At 48.2% G+C, this 23362-nt stretch overlaps 1 protein-coding gene across 4 annotated transcripts in view; it reads left to right on the plus strand.

Moving 5' to 3' along the window:
• Positions 1-23362, plus strand: part of KIAA0232 (KIAA0232 ortholog) — an 813590-nt gene that overhangs the window by 682927 nt on the left and 107301 nt on the right. For 3 of the 4 annotated variants that reach the window (XM_069631995.1, XM_069631994.1, XM_069631997.1), the window contains one exon: positions 768-850. The exons of the other annotated variant lie outside the window; for it this stretch is intronic. In XM_069631995.1, the coding sequence (XP_069488096.1) occupies positions 768-850 (83 nt within the window). The remainder of the gene's footprint in view (positions 1-767; positions 851-23362) is intronic. 4 annotated transcript variants of the gene reach the window in all.

The following is a 23362-nucleotide window of genomic DNA, read 5'->3' on the forward strand; positions in this document are numbered from 1 at the left end:
AGAGCTGGGGGTCTCTAGGGTAGAGAAGAATTGCCACATTTCTGAGAATTCTCCCTAACAAGAGGGGGATCGGAATCCCACCTTACTCAGGGGAACAGTAGTTCACCCAAAATATTAAGAGTAATTAAAAAGGGAAGCCCAATGACAACCCAGCAACATTGCACATAAGATGCTTTGTGCTTCCGTTATAAAATAAGTACAGCCCAAACGTTAAAGTGAACTATAAATCCGCACATACACTATGCAGAGACATTAAAAGGTCACCCATAAAAAGAGTAAAATACAAGGTGAGGGGGGGGGAAAGGATTTCCATTCACCCAGGAACGAGGGGAAAAAAAAAATCACCCAAGTTAACACAAGTCAGGAAGATTTATCAGAAATATGAAATACTTTCCTAACCGTGACCAGGGTCAAGTGCCTTGTCCATTTCTTGCTGATTGGTTTTTAACTAACAAGGTACCATTGTTTTAAAATTAATAGCGGTTTGGTGTTTTTCTGGTAATTTGTCACTAACCATTTCTTCTAGGACAAAATTATCATGACCTCAAATGCTTGATCAATGCCCATGCAGTACTTTGTGTTCTGGAAAAATGCTGAAAATAAATCTGGTGATGTCATTCTGACTTTGTTTCGTAACCTTTGTTTTAACCCTAGTAATTTTACATTTATAGTGTACTCTATAAACCTGTAATCATGCATCTTTACTTAGTTTCCCAATTTTGAAGCAAAAATGTATTTTCTTTTCCCCTACCTTTTGTCTTGAGAAGGCTACACATATACTACAGGTGAAAATTGTGTGGCATTTCATCCTGGTGCAAAAGAAATTGACAGCAGCGTTGAACAGAATAAAGTGAGTAAAGTTACATTTCTTTAAATCCCTTATTTGAAGTAGATTTTCGAATACTATTAGTAGTCCTTAAATTAAATTTGCACAAGCCATTGTCTAGTGATAATTGACTCTTGGGCAAGTAATACATTGTGTGATGTGTGTGAGGGGCCAAGTGACTTTTTGTGCCTGGCTAGTAGCTTACAACTTCAAAGTTGTACCCATTCTATTAGATTCCTAACTTGTTTGTGAACTCTGCCTATGTTGATCTAGGAATGGCCCACCGGGCTACTGAATACCCAGCCCCTGATTTGGTTAAAATCTGGAAGCTGCACTTGGGCTGATTTTTCTTGGGATGTTTGAGACCTCTATAGTTCATGGCCCCTGCTAAGTGCCTTCTAGAGAAACGTATTTATCATCTTCCAGCGCAGCCCTAATTGGGTTATGTATTTTAGCCCAGCCCCTACCTCTCCAGACATGCAGAACTACTAACTGTGTTTTCGCATTTTAAAATGCATGAACGTTTTAATGGTTTCTCTGTGTGCCACTTCATGTTGAAACAGGTTGTCTAGTTTTAACAAAATGTACAATTTAGATTTATGAAAGCAGGTGCCCCGTAAAAAAAATGGAATATAGTAGTCTCATGTAATGACATGATTACTTGCACCCAATCCCATTACTGAGTCTTTCCCTTTCTGATCACAGTCCTAACTCTGAGGTGACCCATCCTTGACGACCACTTGGCTGCAAAACCCCAACATTCTTTCTAGCACCCGCCACGTCTGCTCCTCTCCCTCTCAGAGAAGGGTATATGGAAGACCATAACCTTCATTCCACATAACAGCCCGAACAGGACACAACAAAGCACAGTTTTATTCCAGTGAGTCATTCAGTCGCTGAAACAAAGCAAAACACAGAGATTCACATTGACAAGTATCCAAATAACTACTTACAGTCAAGGTTTCTCGATTAATAATGATGTATTAATTTAACAGTCAGTTGAATGAGCCTTCTTTAGACCGGAGCAATTATATGTAAAAAAAAATATATACTTCAAAATACAAATTCTCAGTTTCTTTAAATCAGTAGATATCCACTTGGGATGGCACACACACTTCCTGCACCCTGAGGTTACTTAAATAACTAGGGCACTGTGGACATCGATATATCAATGGCACATTTAGAGCAATACTGAGGTTAGTGTCAAAAGAGAAGGATGAGGGAATAAAACAATGGTTAATGTTCTTAAGCAGGTAAGTATTTTTTCGAACCCTCCAATGAAAAGTAAATTAACCCTTTCTTGGGGGGAAAAATAAAGCACAAAGTCAGAGGTAAGAAGAGTCTTTCAGGGAGCCAGGACAGCCAGTGTTAGTTGATCAAAAGTCAGACATTTTTGTAAAAATGAAATCACTGTAGTGCCATAAACTGATAGGCTTGGGAAGGGCAAAGCTGCAAGCAACTCTGCAAAAGCAACCAAGACAAGTCTCAACTGAGAACCAGCAAGGCTATATGACAAGTGGTAAGTCCTCTTAGTTTTACAGTACCTTTGGTTAGAAGAAATTGGTTCCAGCTAGCTTCTGTTCCTGTGTAGGTCTGCAGGTGCAGTTGTTCCTGGGCCACAGTCGTGGGGACAAGAGGGTATACATCTGGGGACTCCTGCACTACGAATTGAAGGTTGGCAGCAATAGGCAAACTTCAGATCAACGCCACTTTGCGGTTTCAAATCCTCATGTCTCTCGCATACAGCACCATTGCGGTTCTCGGATACCACTACGGACTTCCCTCGCAACTGGGGTCCAGCACTCTGCTGAGGTGGCTCAGGCTTGGTCAGTCCTGCTTCTGGGAGCGTTAGGCAAGATTGTATGCAGTACCCTTTGGGTGCATTAAAACAACCCTGACCTCCTGGCAATAGGAACCTTACCTTTGGTAGAAGCCTGTACTACACAGGTTGGTAGCTTGTTGAGCAGCCAGGCTTACTTAGTGTCCCCTTTATCTAGCTTCTCATGTAACATTTTTATGTTACCCTTTCCTCGATGAATGGCTGACGGCAGTGGTTTACTTTTAACTACTGTGGTGTGCGTCTACCGCGGGCTGCTTTCGCAGCTGCAGTAAAGCAGCCAAGGCTGTGTCAAAATGGCCCCATGGTTCTTTTTTCACCATTTCTTTGTGGAAAGGTCCTTCTACAGATTTACTCTGCACGCCAAACCAGATATGGTCCCTTTGTTCGCTTTGCCTTTGGCGGGATTCACGAGTGAAGCCTGCCTCTGGATCCAGGGTGTCTGGTGTGGGCAGGAAGTGAGCTTGGTGTCCGAAACTCCCTGTGATTAGTCTTCCTGGAGACCCTTATGCACTCTGTAGTGATTGGCCGGCTGACCTTCCGACAAGGACAACCATCCTGCTGGGTGACTGACAGCTTGTCTGGAATGAATGGGAGAGAACTGAATAAAAGGCAAAGCTTTTGGTTTGGAAGGCAGAGTCGACCACTGGACGAATGAACCGAAGAAGAACTTGAAGAGGATGAATGAACTGAAGAAGAACTTGAAGAGGACGCCTGCTGCAACTCCTGGACCGTTGGTTTGCCAGGTGAAGCCCTGCTGCTGTGCTGAAACTCCAAATTTGTAATCGACAGAGAAGCCGCTGCAATGACGACTTCTCCCCTTGAGTTGGTGGGACCAATCAACTCCAAAGTAAACCACATGGACATTCTCTCGGAGCTGGTTGCATTTCCACAGAGTTGCTGCTGGAAACCGAAACGCCAGGGAGTGGAACGCCAGATTGTGTGCTTTGCTTTTAAGTTGGCCAAGAGCTCCAGGAAGATCGTTCAGACTCCCAGGAAGCAGGACTGTCCGAGCCTGAGCCCCCTCAACAGAGTGCGGGACCCCAGAAGCAAGGAAAGTTCCTCTCGACAGCCAGAAACCGCGGTGTTGCTATTTACGGTAGTCGTGAAGAGCTGAAACACTGCAGTGCCACTTGTTTGAAGATTGCCGGTTGCAAGCGGTGACCGTCCCATTGCAGTGCAGGAGTCCCCAGAAGTCCTCCCTCTTGTCCCCACGACTGAATCCCTGGAACAGTGAGATCTGCAGAGCTGCACAGGAACAGGAGTCATCTGCTGCATGTTTTCTTCCATTCAAAGGTACTGTAAAAGTCCAAGAGAACTTGCCTCTTGTAGAGTTGCTTGTATCTTCTACTACTCACAAGCCTAAACAGCTTGTGGCCCTACATTGATCCTTCTTTTCTTCAAATACTTCTACGGTTCTGTGGTCACTTAATTCTATGCCGGAGCGTCTGGGATTTGTCCTGTTCTTCATGTGAACTTTCGCTTCGCTAGGGTGGACTCCCATTCTCTCTGCTTGGAGTGTCTCGGACCAGACCACCGCGGGGATTCGTGCTTCTACTGCGATTCCCTTTCCGTCCGGTCACTCCATCGATGTCTTCTTCGGTGGGAGCACGTCTTTTAGCGTGTTCCTCCACCTCATCTTCAACTTTTCATCGACTAAACGAAGAGACGCCCTGTAAATTCCTTATTTTTTAGGGTGACCTGGCTTGGGGACTCCTTAGCTGCGTCTTCTCGGTCCAGGAGGGGCTTGAGCAGCTTTACCACCACCTGAGGTGTCTCGCAAGCCTAATGGGCGTACCAGAGTTTTCTCCGAGGGTTCCCACATCAGACCTGCCAAGACTGGACCACGTTCCGAGGTTCACCTGTCAGCTTCTAAACTTCAGCCCAATTCAACTGTGGCTTTGGACACCGGGGCACGCCCTGAGGCCTCCTTTTCTGAAGCTTTCCTTACCAAGCCAGGGCTTGAGGCCCCTCACGAGGGAGCTACACATACCGGGACGAAACCCAAGGTTCTGCTTTTTGAGGCTAAGGTCTGTACCGACAAAACCGAGAGACCTACTCAGAAGGTCTTGTCTGTAAGTGTGATACCTCAGCATGCCCACGCTCAGCGCGCAGATACCGGTTTTGTTGAGGGGGCAAAGAGGGTGGTCATAGACTGTAACTCCTCCATTACTGGCTCTGCCGAGGTTCCTCCTCTGGAGGCTAATTTTGGGGCCACCTCCAAGATGTCCAGTAAACATCCGAGACATCCGAGACCACCCCACAGTACCGGCTCTGCCCAAGATCCTTGTGTCAAGGCTAATGTATTACTTAAGTCCCCTGACTAGCCTGAGGAGACGGTTGCCTCATCTGCACATGTGACACAGTTCCCTTCAGGCATCGACAAAATGGCGGCCCAACCCTCCTGGTCCACGGCAGCCATTTTGGATTCTTCCCTTACACCTATGTTCTCGACGGCGGGTGCTGGGAATCTTAATCTTGGGGCTGAGCTGCCTTTTTCACCTCAGGTGGAAGGTAAAAATCTGTTCCGCCCTTCTTATGACTGGCGTGCTAGGATGCTGCTGCCTCATACTGTCTCGCTTCCATCTACTTCTGCTCCACTGGTCTATGCGGACCCGAATGGTGGTTGGCCTTCCTGGCAACCATCCTCATTGCGTTAGTAGGGGTATGCCCCATATGAGAGGCCTCTGCCTACCCCAGCACCTAAATCTTCGTCAGAGGATGTATTTTTCGTGAAATATCAGAGGCTGATGCACTCTGACCCTATGAAGGAGTATTTTAAGGGTCTTTCCAAGGAAATCTACCCTGGGCTTCTGGCTCCTCCTTCCACTTTGGCGGCTCCAGCAGCTCCTGCGGTTGTACCGCCTCCTCCTCTTGGTCCGCCTCCAGCTCTTCCTTCCCTACCCCCGTTGTCTCCCATAGAGAAGACACCGGTAAAACGGGATAGCACTTTAAAACCTGCTGCGGTACAGCCGTCTGCTCCCGATTTGCTGGATGACCCTGAAGCAGATCAGGATTGCGATGAGCAGCCCCGCTCTGTCAGAGTTCCATGACCGGATCCTGGATATGATGGCCCTCCTCGACATTCCAGTACCTGAGGCCCGCGCCCCACAGGAGGAGGTGCTTTCGGGAGCATTCACCTTGTCACCAGAAGAGCGCACCAGCCTGTTTCTCCAGAAGGACGTTTTGGCTGAGGCCGAAAGGTTTGGGATAAGCCCCACACCGGGCTACATATCAATAAGAGAATTGACGCTCGTTACAGGCTCCATACCTCTGAGGAGATAGCCTTGGCGTCTTGTCCGCTCCCCTCCTCGACGGTGGTAGCTGCGGCCACGCTTCAATCCAAGCCGGCCTCTGCAACCTCTATGGCTGCGGCTCAGATTCTCTCCAAGGAAGACAGGATTCTGGACTCCTTGGGCAAGAAAGACTGCCAACTCAGCACTGCAACTTCGCACCAAGCTGATCCTGGCTGCAGCTAATATGAAGCTGTGGAAGGAGTTGGCTGATTTCCAGGAGTGTATTCCTCCGGATAGGCTAGACTACTTCAAAGCCAGTTTGTCGGATGCCAGGGTGTTTGCACAAGTTCTCCTGGAAGCTGCAGCACACCATGTGGATACCTCAGCTCAAGGCCTGGTGGTGGGAATTGACAACTCCCGCCAGGCGTGGCTCCTTGCGATGAAGTTTTCAAAGGAGGTGCAAGATAAAGTTCTGGACCTTTCCTTCGATGGCAAGGAATTGTTTCATTCTTCTACAGATGACGAACTTACAAAGAGCAAGGCGAGCACTCAAACCGCCAAATCTTTGTTGGTCCTGGCAAAGGTCCCAGCTAAGGCCCCTTATAGACAGAGGTCAGGGTCTCTGTCTCAATTCTTCTCTGGCTTCAGGGGGTTTCAGGACCGCCGAGCGCGCAGAACTGAACTTCCAGTTGGCGGCGGGCGTCGAAAATAACATGGTCGGATTTTCTCTCTGCCATCAGCCTCAACCTTTCCCAGTTCAACCTTTCTCTTGCCCAAGAGAAATTCAAGATGATCACACCTTGCAAAATAAAGTCCTCTCTTCGGAATGGTGACTGGCTCAGTGTAGTGGACCTTCAGGACACGTATGTGCACATCCTGATATGGAGGCTGCATCGAAAATATCTGCAGCTCTCCCTGGGAGGGGGGGGGAGCACTTCCAGTTCCGCATGCTCCCTTTTGGTCTCAGCTAGGCGCTGTGTGTCTTTACGAAGATGTCGTCGGTCTTCGCAGCTTTCCTTCAGCTACAGGATGTTCATGTATATCCGTATTTGGACGACTGGCTCCTATGCAACCCTTGTCCACTGACCGCTTTGAGCATTCGCCAGTCTCTCCTCCAGCTCCTGTTCAATCTTGGGCTGTCGGTGTACTGACGGAAATCTTCCATGACAGTCTCCCAAGACCTCATCTTCCTAAGTTTCCGTTGGAACACAATCCATTCCAGGGTGTATTTGACAGCGCACAGGATTGCGTATCTATTTGCCATGTGTCAGCTCTTCATCCAGTCGGAGCACATGACGGCCTTGTGTTTCCAGAGACTTCTGGGCCTCATGGCCTTCTGTGTTCTTGCTCTTCCTCTTGCGCGTCACAAAATGAGGCGCATGCAGCTGGCTCTTCGGAGCTCTTAGTTTCAGGCTTCAGACACAGATTCCAAGATGATCCCTGTTCCATCCGGCATGATGACAGACCTTCGGTGGTGGTCTTCGACCAACAATCTTGCAGTGGGGGACTCCTTTCAGGAGCCCTGGCCACAACTGTCGATTCTGGGGTGACCCTCCCTTCTGGGGTGGGGTGCGACACTGGATCATCTCCAGGTTTTTGATGTATGGACGCCGCAGGACAGGCAGTTTCGTATACATTTGGAACTCCTGGCTGTAGTTCTGGCGCTGAAAGCTTTCCATCCATCCATCACGAACTGGGTGGTCTGCGTCCGCATGGACAACTCGGTGTTTTATATCAACAAGCAGGGTGGTACCAAGTCACCACCTCTTCTGGACCGGTTTGGGAATGGGCCATCCAGCACGGCATTGGCTACTGGCGGTACACATTCCGGGGCAATTCATTGTAACTGCAGACTCACTTAGCCGACGGACAGCGGCCAGCTACGAGTGGGAACTGAACATGGAGGTCCTCTCCACCATCTTTCGCCAATGGGGCACTCCAGAAGTGGACCTCTTTGTGACTGCTACAAACAGGAAACTTCCTCTCTATGCATCCAGGAACGGTCTCTGAGCCTCCTCTCTAGGGGATGCTCTCGAGATTCCGTGGCACAACATGAAGGCATATGCCTTCCCGCCTCTTCCTCTGATTCATCGGTCACTCTGCAAGCTCAGGAATGCATCAAATTGCATTCTCCTGTTCATAGCTCCTTGGTGGCCAGCCAGATTCTGGATTTTGGAACTTCAGCATCTGTCGATGTGTCCTCCAATCAGACTGCCATTTATTCCCAACCTGCTTCACCAGTGCGATTAGATGTGGCACCCCTCACCAGAATCATTCAGCTTGGTGGCCTGGTGCCTGAATTCGAATCCTTAGCTCAGTTTAACCTGTCTGAGGACAATATGCACATTATCCGAGCGGACAGGGAGTCCTCTACAAGGTCTCAGTATAGGGGAAAGTGTCTCCGTTTTTGTCACTGGTGTTTAGCTAAGCAGCTGCACCCCAGACATGCTACGATTCACACTGTCCTTTTGTTAATTTCTCATCTGGCAGCTTCGGGCATTCATGTCTTGTCTTGTAGGACTTACTTGTCGGCTGTTGCTGCCTATCTGTCCACTGACAGCTGCTCCTTTTCTTTGACGAACCCAGTCATTAAAAGGCATTTCGTAGGTTTATTACATCTTTTTCCACCTGCACGCAATCCTCATTCAAAGTGGGATTTAAATGTGGTCCTGACCGCCTTATGCCATAAACCGTTTGAAGCCATGGCTACGGCAGATCTAAAGTACGTTTCATGGAAGATTGCTTTTTTTATTGCAGTGACTTCAACAAGGCGAGTAAGCAAGCTTCAAGCTTTGTCCGTGGAACATCCATTCCTTACCTTCTGTAAGGATAAGGTTGTGCTCAGCACGCCTCCTTCTTTCCTTCCTAAAGTAGTGACTGATTTTCATTTGAATCAATCTATCTCCTTACCTGTCTTTTTTTTTTCCCGGCCTCAGATGCTGAGAGATTATTACACAATTTAGATATCAGACGAGCTCTGAAGTTCTATCTGGACAGAACTGAACTCAGGGGCTCTTAACTCTTACGTTCAGAGACCCGAAAGGGAAACCTGCTTCAAAGGCTACTATCTCCTGATGGCTTGCCTCCTGTATTTCAGAAGCGTATACCATTCATGTCCATCATCCTCCGAAGGGCATTCATGCCCATCTTGTACGTGGCAAAGCAGCTGCTGTTGCCTTCCACAAATATGTCCCCTGGGAGACCATTGTCAAGGTAACTACGTGGGCTTCCCCATCAGCTTTTTGTAAACATTACTGCTTGGACCTGGGCTCCAGGGCCGAGGCTCAGTTCGGCCAGGCTGTTCATAAAAACCTTTTTCAGTAAGGAGGTTCCATCCACCCGCATTACCTGTGAGGAGTGCTTTGGAATCTCCCACAAGTATGGAAGAAAGGGGACGGGACGCAGGAGTATAACTAAGTTACTCACTGTAGTGACTACCTTACTCCTGTTCCATAGTCCCCTTTCCTCCATACACCCGACCGCCTTCCCCTCTAATAAGTGTCCTCTATTATTGCTTAAATGGTCGCAGACCTGACGATAGAAAAGGACTGAAGGGCGATTCACAGGTTGAAGCTCAGGAGGGCGGGGGTACGGCTGCGTGCGGTACCCTGCGTAAAAAGAGAAGGACAAACATCATTTTTGATGCTTTTTAACAAAAGTGCTCTGGTCCCGTCCTGAAGGATGGAATGTCCCACAAGTATGGAGGAAAGGGGACTATGAACTTGGGAGTAAGGTAGTCACTACGGTGAGTAACTTTGTTATTTGAATACTTGTCACTGTGACCCTCTCTGTAACTCCCCTACAGCTCACATTGACCCCTCGTGAGATAAGCCTGGCTTCTCTCCACGCTACAAACCTGTGTAGTACACGCTTGGACCAAATGTTGGGCTCCTGTTGCCAGGAGGTCAGGGTTGTTGTAGTGCCCTCAAAGGATACTGCATACAATCTTGCCTAACACCTGCCAAAGACAAAACGAACAAAGGGACCAAACCTGGTTTGGTGCGCAGAGTAAATCTCAAGAAGGACCTTTCCAACAAGAAAAGACGACCATGGCCATTTTGACAAAATGGGCACTCATGGGTGCCTTACTGCAGCTGCAGCCTGCGGTAAAAACGCATAATGGTAGTAGAAAGTAAACCACTGCCACCAGCCATTAATTGTAGAAAGGGTAACATAAAAATGGTACATGAGCAACTAGACAAAGGGGATACTAAGTAACCCCTTTAGCACCCTATGGTAACATAGTGCGAGCTGGGTCTAGAAAGTTAGAAAATGTAAGAAAAGTCATTTTCACTTTGCTGCTCTTGGAAACAGTAGTTTAGCCAAGAGAAGGTATTTAAACCTTTGGGAAATCAAAGAGACTTCCCTGTGCCACTGCACTGAAGGTGCTGTGTGTCGCAATGTAAAGATGAAGCCTATGGAGTTTGTCAGACTCCAAAGTCAAAAGAAACAGAGTCCAAATCACAGAAAAATACATGAGTGTGGGGGGGGGAGAGGGGTCTCACTCTCTCCAGGTTAGAAATTACAAGTCCTACAGTCCAGCAAAAAGAGCTGGGTGTTCAAGGCACTAGATAGCAAAATGTTTTTGTGGCAACATGGTAGAAACAGCATAGCGCTATCCACATTATATAGGCCATATGAAGGAGGTATTAGGGCCCCACACTTCGAGCTATACTACATATCAGGACAATTACAATTTGTGGTGGACTGGCTTGCGGATGATCCAACTCCAGATACACTAATGTTGCAACCCACTGGGTCACACTATTACCTGAAAGAACTGGTGTGGAACTGGAAGCCCAGGGGTGGCCAAAGATCAAACCTGGTGTCCCTATGGGGGAGAATGTGGGACAGGACACTCGCAGTGAGGAGGCTTGCGGAACCTTTTTCGACACAGATCCCCTTGGTCTCAGTAGTATCATCCACAGCACAAGTGAGGCTAGGGATACGTATGAACTGGGAATCACGCGTGGTTGCTGCAATATGGGATTTACTGCAAGACACCTGGTTTATACCTTTTTTTAGAGTTGGCCGAACACACAGGCTTACATAAAGGCCAATATTTAATATACAGCACCATCAGGAGAAAGTTCATACGTAGATGGCCTGCGTACAGCGAATTGAAGGAAAAACACTATTGTAGACACCCTGTATGACATATTAGAGGGGGGCACACCAGATCTCGGCTATACGATTTCCTACTGGCTAATGGGCGTCCTACCCCCCTGGCGATAAAGAGCAAATCGGAAGATGATTTAGACACCCCTTTCACAGATGCACGCTGGGGGGGAGATACTGGGATATCATAAGAGGGTGTCGCAGAACACAAGACTGCAACTGATAGAACTGTTTGGTAACACACAGGGCATACATGACATCTCGGAGGATATCAATGTTTCCGGGTGCTGCAGCACAGGTATGTCCTAGGTGAAAGGGACAGGCGCAGGGATAGAATGAGCAGGGGGGGACTGGAATTGGACATAGTTTCCCCTGGAGCATGCTTATTGAACTGCTTTCCAGGTCACAGAAGTGATATTTCTGATGTTTGTTAATCTGCTTAGAATCACATGCTGTGCATAGGTCCAACATCCAGTGGTCACTGCGGAGTATTGCATTTTGTTTTTCGTAGTCGAAAAGGGGACGTCGACAAGGCGTGTCTGTAACACTATCCCTATAGTGACGTGCGTTGTACCCACAATCCCTCACGCGTCGAGGTCCCTCAGATTGTTTTTTTCCGCCCAGTTTCTGGTCGCCTTTCGCAGAGCTCCTAGAGAGACATTGCTATACTTGCCACGGACCTCGGTCCTTTTGTCATAACTTAATATACTGATAACGATCCCTCCCCCTCGACGTTAGCTGTGAAGCTGTTTCTCCGCCGAACTGATTTTCGACGGAGAGGAAGAGCGGAGGAGATCCTTCGGCGCTGCCGAACACGTGGCCTGGCCTCGACGGCCAACTTACAGTAGGGAGAGTGGGGGTTAGAACTTTGTCTCTTCTCTTTGAGAATGTCTTTCTTTCTCCCCTTTCTTTCCCTTGGGGTTGTTATCGCCAGCTATTATGGCCTCAGCTATGGAGAGGACACCATTTAAGTTTTGCCCACGCTGCAGGGGCAAATATACTTGGTAAGATGAGCACAAGCTCTGTAATCGTTGCTTACCCCTCGATCACATAGAGAAAAGCTGCGCAGCCTGCAAGCTCTTAAAACCCAGGACTCTTAAAGAACGTAGGGTTAAGAGGTGGGCGGACTACGCGATGTCGAAGTCAGTTTCCTCACCCGCTGCCGCTGTTACTGAAAGTGACGAGGAGTGCGATAACTCGACGTCCGTTACGGAAGTCATGAACCCCCAGAAGGAGCGCTCCCGCTCCTCGTCCGGCCCCGACGGGCTCGGCTCACGCCCTGCTTATGGGGATGAACACCCCGGCGACAAGGACGCACACAAACCCCATAAGGCTAAACACACTACCCACGGCTCTTCTTCGTCGAGAACGAAGGATCCATCAGTGCCGAAGGGGACGCAGGGCTCTCCGGCGTCTACCGCAGACCGTAAAGGTCACAAGCCCCACCCATAAACGCAGCCGCGACCAGCGATTGGGCTTCCATCTAACACGGGCGCTACCCCAAAAACATCCGACGCAACGCTCCATAGAGCGACCGTCGAGGTAGAACGCGCAACGCACACAACGTCGACACCAGAGCCCTCGACGGACAAAATCGTGGTCGAGAGCCTAGCGAGAATTGTCGCCGAAGACAAACGTACACGGACGACGAAACAAACGTCGAATACCGTGTCGAAAAAACATAAAAGTAGCCAGGAACTCCCCCTTTCTCCAAAGGACGCTTCCGAACTACCTGAAGGCTTTTCAGAAGGAGACGGGAACCTCTCGTCGACGTTGTGGGAGCGTTCGAAACGATTCGAAGGCGAAAACACTAATTTCCCCCCTCTAGACTATTCAGGGGTACCCCATGAGACCCTTGAAAGACTCCATTCTTGCATGGAGAAAATGGAAAGGTTTTTAGGAAACCAAGACCCACCCACTCACAAAAGACAAAGAGAATGGCCACAGGATGACCCTAGAGTCAAGATTCCTAGGCTGGTTGACCTCACTGAGGAGGAGCAATACCTCCAAGAAGATGAGGAGTGTTTGGGTGGAGAAGAAGAGGTAGAACTTGAGGAAGAGGGGGTCGAAGAAGATCCTTACACCACTGCTACAGGGTTTGAAGAGGATACAGCTACCTCGCAGCCCTGGCATTCACCGTCAGTGCAGCCTTGGCAATCCCTATCAGTACATTCAGACCCTGATGCCTTTCTCCCTTCTCCTCTCAAGGATTCACATGGGAACTCCTCTCCCATAGATGACCAACCTTCCCTCAATGCACTATTGCGCAAGGCAGCAGCGCATTTTGAGATTGATACAGGGGAAACTCTTCCAGACATTGACTTTGTAGAAAAAGTCATCAAAGAAAAAGCCCCTGTTAGCCAATCTATTCCACTTCTGGCTTCTATTAAAAGAAGAATTTCTCCTTCCCTTACTAACCCAGCTTTAGTAAGAGGGGTCAACCCTAGAATAGAAAAGCTCTTCAGCCCTTCATCCTCTGACCCTTTATACATCAGAGGACACTCTATTCCGGACTCCCTTGTGGTTACCAACACAAGAAAAAGAGCAGGGGTGCCACTATCCACTAGTGAAGCACCTCCAGACAAAGAAGGCAAAAAACTCTACGCACTGGGGAAGAGAATCACGACCTCCGCCGCCTTCTCTACTAGAATTGCTAATAACAACTCACTTTTAGCTAGCTACGCAGATGCACAGTGGAACAAGCTGCGCAGCGAAGCAGAGGAAGCACCTGAACCTCTGCGTTCTCGCCTGCTAGCTATAATATCAGAGGGCACACTGGTAAACCAGGGCATCGTTAAAAACTCCCTAGATGCCGCTGAGACGGCTGGCCGCTCCCTAGTGCAGGGAATACTTCTCAAGCGCCACGTTTGGCTACGCAATTCAGGTTTTAAGCCCGAAACCCAAGCCTCCCTCATAAATAAACCCATTGAACAGACGCATCTGTTTGGGAAAGCAGTAGATGAGGCCCTAGAACATGCTAAAAAAGAGTTTGATACCATCAAGACTCTTGATCAAATTTCTAGGCCCCCTAACAGGCGAGGCTATGGTAATAAACGCTCCTTTCGTGGCCAAAGACAGCAGCAGAACCAACAACAACAATATTACTCTGGCTCCAACTGGCCCACTAACCAGGGTAACACCCAGTTCAGTCAAAGAGGCCAACGCCGTGGCAAAGGAAGAGGTCGTGGCTCCAGCCCCAGAGGTTCCACGCCCAATACCAGCAAATGACCCGAAAATTCGGGTCCCCTCCCATGCATCACCGGTCGGGGGCCGGCTAACATCGTTCCTTTCAGCATGGGAGGGAATCACGTCAGACCGTTGGGTATTATCCACCATAGCCCACGGATACTGCATCGAGTTCAACGGTTCCCCGAAGTACAAACCCCCACGGAACCGACGCATGACACCGCAACACCTCTCCATTCTTCTTCAAGAGGTGGAAGAACTACTGAAGAAAGAAGCTATAGAGCCCGTCCCCCTATCACAGGTAACAGAATGTATTTATTCAGTGTACTTCCTTGTACCCAAAAAGGACTTAACCATGCGCCCTGTATTAGATCTGCGCCCAGCGAACATATTTGTCAAACCCCAAAAGTTTTGTATGGTGACCTTACAGGAGGTAATCCCACTGTTATCACAAGGGGATTACATGACAACACTGGACATGAAAGATGCATACTTTCATATTTTAATGTTGACATCGCACAGAAAATACCTCAGGTTCAAGATAGAGAACAAACACTATCAGTTCAGAGTACTACCCTTCGGGATAGCATCTGCACCAAGGGTATTCACGAAAGTACTGGCAGTGGCAGCGGCCCACCTGTGCAGATTATCCATCCCGGTATACCCTTACCTCGACGACTGGCTCATAACAGGGGATTCTTACGAAACATGCTTCTCCAATACCCAAAAGACCGTAGACCTTTTGTCCCAACTGGGCTTCTCCATCAACGAAAAGAAGTCCAGCTTAGACCCCAGCCAAACCAAACAATTCCTAGGGGCTCTAATTCGAACAAAGGACGGCCTCGTATTCCCCTCCAACGAGAGGGTCCAAAACATGCTGTTTCAAATTCCCCATTATGTAGCAGGCCGAGAGGTGACGGTACGCAAAGCAATGCGCTTGCTAGGGATGATGGTGTCATGTATTATTTGGTACCTCACGCGCGCCTGCGCATGCGCCCAATGCAAGAGTGGCTCTACAGCCAGTGGTGTCAGGCCAGCGGACAATGGGACGATCTAGTGGTGGTCTCGCAGGCCTTGGTTCTCTCGCTACGGTGGTGGACAAAAGAAAACCTGTTATTAGGGAAAACTTTTGCCACACCCGCAGTGGAAGCCACTCTAACCACAGACGCATCCCTTACAGGATGGGGGGCTCACCTATCCCATCAGACGGCCCACGGAGTTTGGACTCCGAGCTTAGCATCCAAGCATATAAACCTGCTGGAACTACTAGCGGTGTTCAAAGCACTGAAAGCCTTTCAGAAACAGCTACAAGAAAAGACAGTGATGGTCCTCACAGACAGCACCACAGCCATGTACTACCTCAACAAGCAAGGAGGCACTCACTCTTCAGGACTGTCCAAACTGTCCCAGAATATATGGAAGTGGGCTCTCAGACACAACATGTTCCTACTGTCACAACATGTACCAGGGGAACTCAATCTTCTAGCAGACAAACTCAGCAGAGACTTCCCCCTGCCCGGAGAGTACGAATGGCAATTACACAAAGACATCGTCTTAGACTTCTTCACTCAATGGGGTTTCCCGGAAATAGACCTGTTCGCAACTCTGGAAAACTCACAATGCCAAAGTTACGCCTCCAGGTACCCCCAGAACCAGTCCAAGGGGAACGGTCTGTCGATTCTATGGTCAGGGAAATTTGTTTACGCCTTTCCCCCGACTCCCCTTCTCAACAAAGTGGTGCACAAGATGCATCAAGAGCAGGTTACAATGATACTAGTGGCCCCAATGTGGGCCCGGCAGCCATGGTTCGCTCACTTGATGGAGATGTCCCTATCTCCCCCAGTGAAACTTCCCTGCCCGTACAACATGCTGTCACAAGACAAGGGCAGAACACTGCATCCATGCCCTCAGACCATGAACTTAGCAGCCTGGCTCCTGAGATCATAGAATTTGGACATTTACAACTCCCACAGAGATGTATGGACATCCTCAGGGAAGCCAGAAAACCTAATACTCGACACTGCTATTCTAGCAAATGGAAAAGATTCGTTATCTGGTGTAGAGGTACTAGCATCAACCCAGTTGACTGCTCTCCTACTGACATTATTCTATACTTGACCCATTTACTGGATTCAGGTTTAGTGTTCAATTCCATTAAAGTCCACCTAGCGGCACTTTCTGCATACACCACTTCCCAACTTAGTGTCGTGGTGGAAGATACCAGTTATCAAAGCCTTCATGGAGGGGGTAAAGAGGATACACCCTCCGATAGCTAACCCAGCTCCCGGATGGGACTTAAATGTGGTACTTTCCAGACTCATGGGCCCTCCCTTCGAACCAATGCACAAGGCAACTCTTAAAGATATCACCCTTAAGACTGCTTTCCTAATAGCTATCACCTCCATTAGGAGAGTAAGTGAACTACAGGCTCTTTCTGTACTAGACCCCTTCGTAACAGTTCACAAAGATAAGGTGGTTCTACGCACACACCCAAGGTTTGCACCTAAATTCATCTCAAAATTTCATGTAAACCAAACTATAGAACTACCAACGTTCTTTCAAAACCCTTCCAGCTCAGGAGAAAAAAGTCTGCATACACTAGATGTACGCAGAGCTGTCATGTTCTACATGGAAAGAACCAGACCACTGAGAAAGACTAATCAGTTCTTTGTCTCGGTGGCAGCAGGAAGAGAAGGAGATGCGGTCTCAAAATCCACTATATCTAGATGGATTGTTCAATGCATCACTCTCTGTTACACTCTTGCTAAGAGAGAACTACCCTTCAAGCCAAGAGCACATTCCACTCGAGGCACAGGGGCTTCCATAGCATTCATTGCAAATGTTCCCCTTGAGTCCATCTGCAAAGCGGCAACATGGAGTTCTGTGCACACATTTACAAAACACTACTGTCTAGATGCACACTCTAGATCTGATTCCCAGGTTGGGCAGGCAGTATTAAGACATCTTTTCTCTACTGTTCCTTCTCATAACCCACCGCCAACTCCGGGTACTGCTCGCTAGTCTATGCACAGCATGTGATTCTAAGCAGATTAACAAACATCAGAAGACAATGCATTACTTGCCGTAAAAGCATTTCTGATGGTTGTATCTGCTTAGATTCACATGCACCCACCCTTCCTCCCCACTCGGATGGAAGGAACATAGACATCCTTTTATATATATTTCTCTCTTTTCTGTACTCACTCACGGCTAAAAGGCTCCCTCAGGGCAGAAAAATACAAACAGGGACCTCGACGCGTGAGGGATTGTGGGTACAACGCACGTCACTATAGGGATAGTGTTACAGACACGCCTTGTCGACGTCCCCTTTTCGACTACGAAAAACAAAATGCAATACTCCGCAGTGACCACTGGATGTCGGACCTATGCACAGCATGTGAATCTAAGCAGATACAACCATCAGAAATGCTTTTACGGTAAGTAATGCATTGTCATATCGCTAAAATGAAGGATTTGGCTATATACTGGCCAACCGTAGAATAACGATGGCATGGAAGGAAATTTCCCTCCCCTCTTCCCCCCCCCCCAAAAGGCCCACACGTAGAGGAATGGTGGTGGGACCTGAAGAAATGGGCAATGGCAGCATGGAAGGAGGGTGGGGGGGCTTCAAGACGTAGTCAAGTGGAGACCACGGTGCGGGAATCATGAAATAGGAGGTCTGGTTACTAACCTTGTTTACTAATGTGGCTGAGGATGTGGAGAAGACGGATATATCCCAACAAGGGTTAGGGGTAATCCAAATTGAATAAGATGTAGTGCGCTGATAGTACACTGGTGTTGTAGGCAATGTTGCGCGGTAGGAGTTGAGAGGGAGGGGGGTTTGTTGTGTGAATCATCTACGTTGTTATATTATTATTGTGGCAGACACTGTACATGGCAGTGCAGTGGAATGTTTTATCTCATGTATAAGTACAAATTAATAAATAAATACAAAAATATATATATATATTTCTGAGGCTTGTGGAATCTGTTTAGATCACATGCTGTGCATAGGCTGACATCCAGTGGAAACTGCGGACTATTACAGTTGTTGTTTTCGAAGTTCGAAAATGGACGTTGACAGGGCGTGCATTGTGACAAAGTGGAAGTAGCAGAGCCAGGTCAGAGCCCTATTCAGAGTCAATTAGACAACTGTTCAGCAAGCCATGGTGGCTGAAAAGAATTATGATGTCAGCATGTGTCAGGAGGGGAGGGACTCTGCGGGTCTCTGTGTGAAAGAAAGGTCTTGGGCCCAATGAGAGAGAAAAGGAATGCCTTAAGAGGTGCTTTTCTTTAATACTGGAACTTTTCTTATTATTGTTTTTTCGTTTTGAAAACAGCTGTTGGAGCCTGAGGAGGAAAGAGTTTCCCCTGAAGACGAGGCTGTGTTTGAATGGGCCTATTAGTAATAGAAACTATCCGAAATAAAGAAGAGCGCTCCTTTTGAGCAACGCTTGAAGAGTTTTATAAGTTAAAAGAACTGCGAGGGTTCAGAGACTTTCGTTCAAGGTGAGACGTTTCCCAGTCCTATGAAGTCAGTACGGCCGAGCGTGAAAAGCCTTCACGCTCGTAAAGAGCTAATGAGCCTCCTGCGAGCGACCAGTCCTCATCCCCGTAGAAGCTGCACGGAGATCGCTCCGCTTCGGCCCCCACTGTTGTGGGGGAGGAGTCCGAGGCATGAGACAGGCAGAGGCTCTCCTTACAGCTGACGCAGCACGGCTGCTGTGAGGGAGAAGGAGCCGCGGCCTGACTAATGTCAGCTGAGCTGCCAGCTGTTCAATCCTAGAAGGAAGGCGGAAGGATTGTGGCTGCGGAGGCTGCCGCGGCTCTCTCTCCTCTTCTTTGTGGCCTCCGATCAGCTGGGAGAGAGTGCCGGGAGGAGCGCTGTAGAAAGTAAAGAGGTGAGAAGAGAGCATGTGTGTGCATGACAAGCCAGATGAAGATTAGTGAGCTACAACATACGTACAATGAAACAAACTTAAACTTGTGATGAGAATTAGAGAAAAGAGTGCGAGTTTCCCATCTAAGCCCTAATGAATAGGCTCAAGCCTAAGACAACAGACTATTGCTCCCGCCTGAATTGTTATTCTCCATTACAGCCCCGAGATGACAATCGTAGTTCTACACTCCAGGCCTTAGGAAGAAATTAATCCATGAGAGGAGTTTGTGTGGAAGACCACCTAACAAGAGTGACTAAATCTCCCGGTGGCTGAACTGCGCCCATTAACCAGCAAGGGACTGCTGGATGAAAGAGGGAGTGCAGATCCTGTCCTACCACGGAGAAGGCCCAGGTACAGAATTTAAAACTTAATAAAGTTAAACCCAGTTTACCTTAACCTGAGCTAAGAGTGGTCATTTCACGCCCTGCTTGTTACAATTTGGTGGCAGCGGTGGGATTTGACCGAAACACGATGGAGGAATTGATAGACTTTGAGCGAGGGACAACAGTTGTTACAGCAGGCCCTACAACTCCAAAGCCAGCAGGCACAGGCCAATAGACCAGCTTTCCAACAGGCCTTGCACGTACAGCAGGCCCAGCTGTTAGAAGCCACAAATATGAGGAACCACACACCAGTGCCAACTTCGGTCCTTCAAAAGTTCTCCAGCGGGGAAGACCCCGCACATTTCTTTGTGAATTTCGAAAGGGTCGCCAGGAATGCTCAGTGGCCCCCCGAGAGGTGGTGCCATTACATCGCACCATTAATGACCGGGGAGATGCAAAGTGCTTACCAGGCAGTGAACCCGGCAGGAGACACCGCTTATGCGGACATGAAGCGGGTAGTACTCGAGCGCCTAGGCCACTACGAAGAGGCATACAGGATCAAGTTCAGAGACACTAAACTCATGCCTGAAGAAACTCCCCGGCAGCTTTTTTACCGAAATAAGAGTGAGGGGAAAAATGGATGCAAATAACCACCTCAACGACACATGAGGTGGCCGAGAAAGTCATATTGGAACAGTTTGTAGAGGCCTTACCGTTGCCAATGCAGAGATGGTTTAGGCAACACCACAGACCCTCTCTGATTGAAGCAGTCAACATCGCCTCGGCATATCAGAAAACTGGACAAGCAAAGATGATGATCTACCCTTCCACACCTAAGAGCGGAGGATGCCACACAGCCGTGAGCAGCCGACCCCTATCTACCTCCCGTTGGCCAAATTCGATGATCAAGAAGCCGGAATGGGAAGGAGGAAGACTCAGGCCTGTCACCGAGAACAATGGGATGACACAACTGGTCAGACCACCCAGCCTCAGTGCAAGAGGTCCCCAGTGTTTTGAGTGTGGCGAATGGGGCCACCTGGCACGGCTATGTCCCAGGAAAACCAAGGCAGAACCTATGGATGTCGGAGTTCTGGAGCCGGCCAAAGATGTAAACCTAAGTGGTCTTGGCCCAAGTCGGAAAAGCAAATATCCCTATGTCTGTGAAGCAGAGGTGGAAGGCCAACCTACCAGGGCAATGCTGGATTCGGGAAGTTTGCAAACCGCTGTGAAACCAGAGCTGGTTGGTAGTGTGGAATAGGTGGAAGAAAGAATTCCCATCAGATGTGTGCACAGGGTTGTTAAGAGCTATCCAGTCAAGGATATCCGGGTAAAACTAACAGGTGAACGAATGACTGAAAGCTGCAATAATGCCTATGTTACCTGAACCTTTGTTAATTGGCTGTGATGTGCCTGATCTTCCTTGCCTTATCCAAAAACTGGAGGGTCAGTGGTTAAAGGAGGCCCCCTTTTATAATTGCGAGGGCATGTCACAACAGAGTAAGAGAAGAAAGAGTAAAAATCGGAAGAGGGGGGAGAAGCATGCCTTGACAGAATAGAACATGTATCCCATAACTGTAGACTGGAAAATAGACGAGCAAGGAGACAGCTTCCGCATGGCTCAAGAACTCGACCCCCTTTTGAAAAATGCCAGGGATTCAGCAGGAATCGACACAAAGGGGAAAATGCCCTATTTTGTCAAGGAGAATGGCTTGTATTATCGGGTAACCGATGCTTCTGACAAAGAAACTATCCGGCAGTTGTTAGTACCCAGCAAGTATTATCAGCCAGTACTTGAAGTTGCTCACCTTCAAATAGGGGAGGGTCACCTGGGAGTTGAGAAGAACACGCAGAGGATTCTGGCCAGATTCTATTTGCCGGGAGTTTATGGACAAGTGGCACAGTTTTGCCAACAGTGTCCTGAGTGTCAAAAAAAGAATCGACCAAATGTACCCAAGGTTCCTCTCCAATCAATGTCTCTGATATTAGAACCCTTCCAATGAATTGAGATGGACATAGTAGGACCATTGGATCCCACCAGTAGAGGACATAAGTATCTGCTGGTGATTGTGGATTACGCGACCAGGTATCCTGAGGCTTTTCCTTTGCTCACCACGACTGCCCAACAAATATGTGATGTCCTAGTCCCGTTCATATCAAAGGTGGGTATTCCTAAGGAGATAGTTACGGATAGAGGAAGTAACTTCATGTCAGCGGTACTCAAACAGGTATGTGAAACCCTGCACATTCAACAACTTCGAACGGCAGTTTATCATCCTCAAACCGACGGACTGGTCGAGAGATGCAACCAGACGATAAAACAGATGCTGAAGAAGACTATACAACCGAAACTGGGACATGGTCCTACCTTGGATTCTAATGACACTGAGGAATGTCTTCGACAGGATATGCCCCATTTGAGCTGTTGTTCGGGAGACCAGTGAGGACTTGCTAGATATCCTGAAAGAAGCTTGGGAAGAGCAGCCCAGCGCTGAGGTTACGTTGACAGATATATGCTTCAGAGCTAAACGCAAAAGTGGAAAAGCTTCAGTCACTGGCACAGAGACACCTGCAAAAAGCTGCAGAAAAGCAAGAACAATATTACAATCAGAAGACTTGAATGAGTAGTTTCGAAGTTGGAGACCAAGTCCTTGTACTTTTACCCACGACAGAAAATAAATTGCTGGTGTCATGGAAGGGCCCATATACCATCGAGGAAGTCTTGGGGCCAGTGACCTATAGAGTTCGCCAACCTGAAAGTAAAGTACCTCTTCAAACTTATCATGTCAACCTACTAAAAAAATGGACAGAGCACGAGGCGACGATTGCAATGATTAACCCGGAGGAGGGGACAGCCGACTATCTGCCAACGTCCGAGACTCCGCTTGGGAGCGAAGCTCTGAACATCAATCTCGAGCTGGGTCCTATCCAGAAGGAGGAACTGTCCGAGTTACTGGAGCAGTATGCAGATTTATTCTCGTCAATACCAGGGAGGACAACCCTAACTTGCTATTACATTCAGACCAATCCAGGGGCAAAAGTAAGAATGCGTCCATATAAGATTCTGGAAGCCAGACTACAGGCCGTGGAGAAAGAAGTACAGGAGATGCTTCGGTTGGGGGTGGTTGAACCCTCGCATAGCGACTGGTGTTCTCCTCTTGTGATGGTACTGAAGCCAGATTGGAGCATTCGCTTCTGCATGGATTTCGAAAAAATTAAAGGAGGTATCCAAACTCGATGCGTATCCTATGCCCAGAATCGACGACCTGTTGGAGAAGCTTGGTGAGGCCAAGAACCTATCAACCATTGATTTGACCGAAGGGTACTGGCAGATTCCTTTGTTTCCCAGGGACAAGGAGAAAACTGCTTTCCTCTGCCCTAGCGGCTTATTTCAATTTGCTGTCCTTCCATTCGGACTTCATGGCGCCTCAGCCACTTTTCAAAGATTAATGAACTACCTGGTAAGGGGTCATGAGGGTTACGTGGGGGCATACTTGGATGATATCGTGGTGTATAGCCAGAACTGGGTTGATCACCTGAGTCATCTAGCAGCAATCTTCCAGACCCTGAAGGGGGCAGGATTACACATAAACCCGAAAAAGACAAACCTGGCAAACCCCTATACTAAGTACCTGGTATATTTTGTTGGCCAAGGAACCATCCGGCCACAGCAAGAGAAGGTGGAAGCCATACATAAACTACAGTTCCCTGCAAATACCAGGCAAATTAGATAATTCCTGGGTTTGTAGGATATTCTCGTCGGTTTATACCACATTTCTCAACCATTGCAACTCCCCTGACCAATCTGCTAATATCTGATGCCCCGCCAAAAAGAGAGTGGAGAAATCCTAAAACGGAAGAGGCATTAAAAGCCCTAAAGACTGCCCTTTCAGACAAAG

The sequence above is a fragment of the Ambystoma mexicanum genome, chromosome 6q (genome assembly GCF_040938575.1).
Source record: "Ambystoma mexicanum isolate Mex_15411 chromosome 6q, UKY_AmexF1_1, whole genome shotgun sequence".
NCBI classification, from domain to species: Eukaryota; Metazoa; Chordata; class Amphibia; order Caudata; family Ambystomatidae; genus Ambystoma; species Ambystoma mexicanum.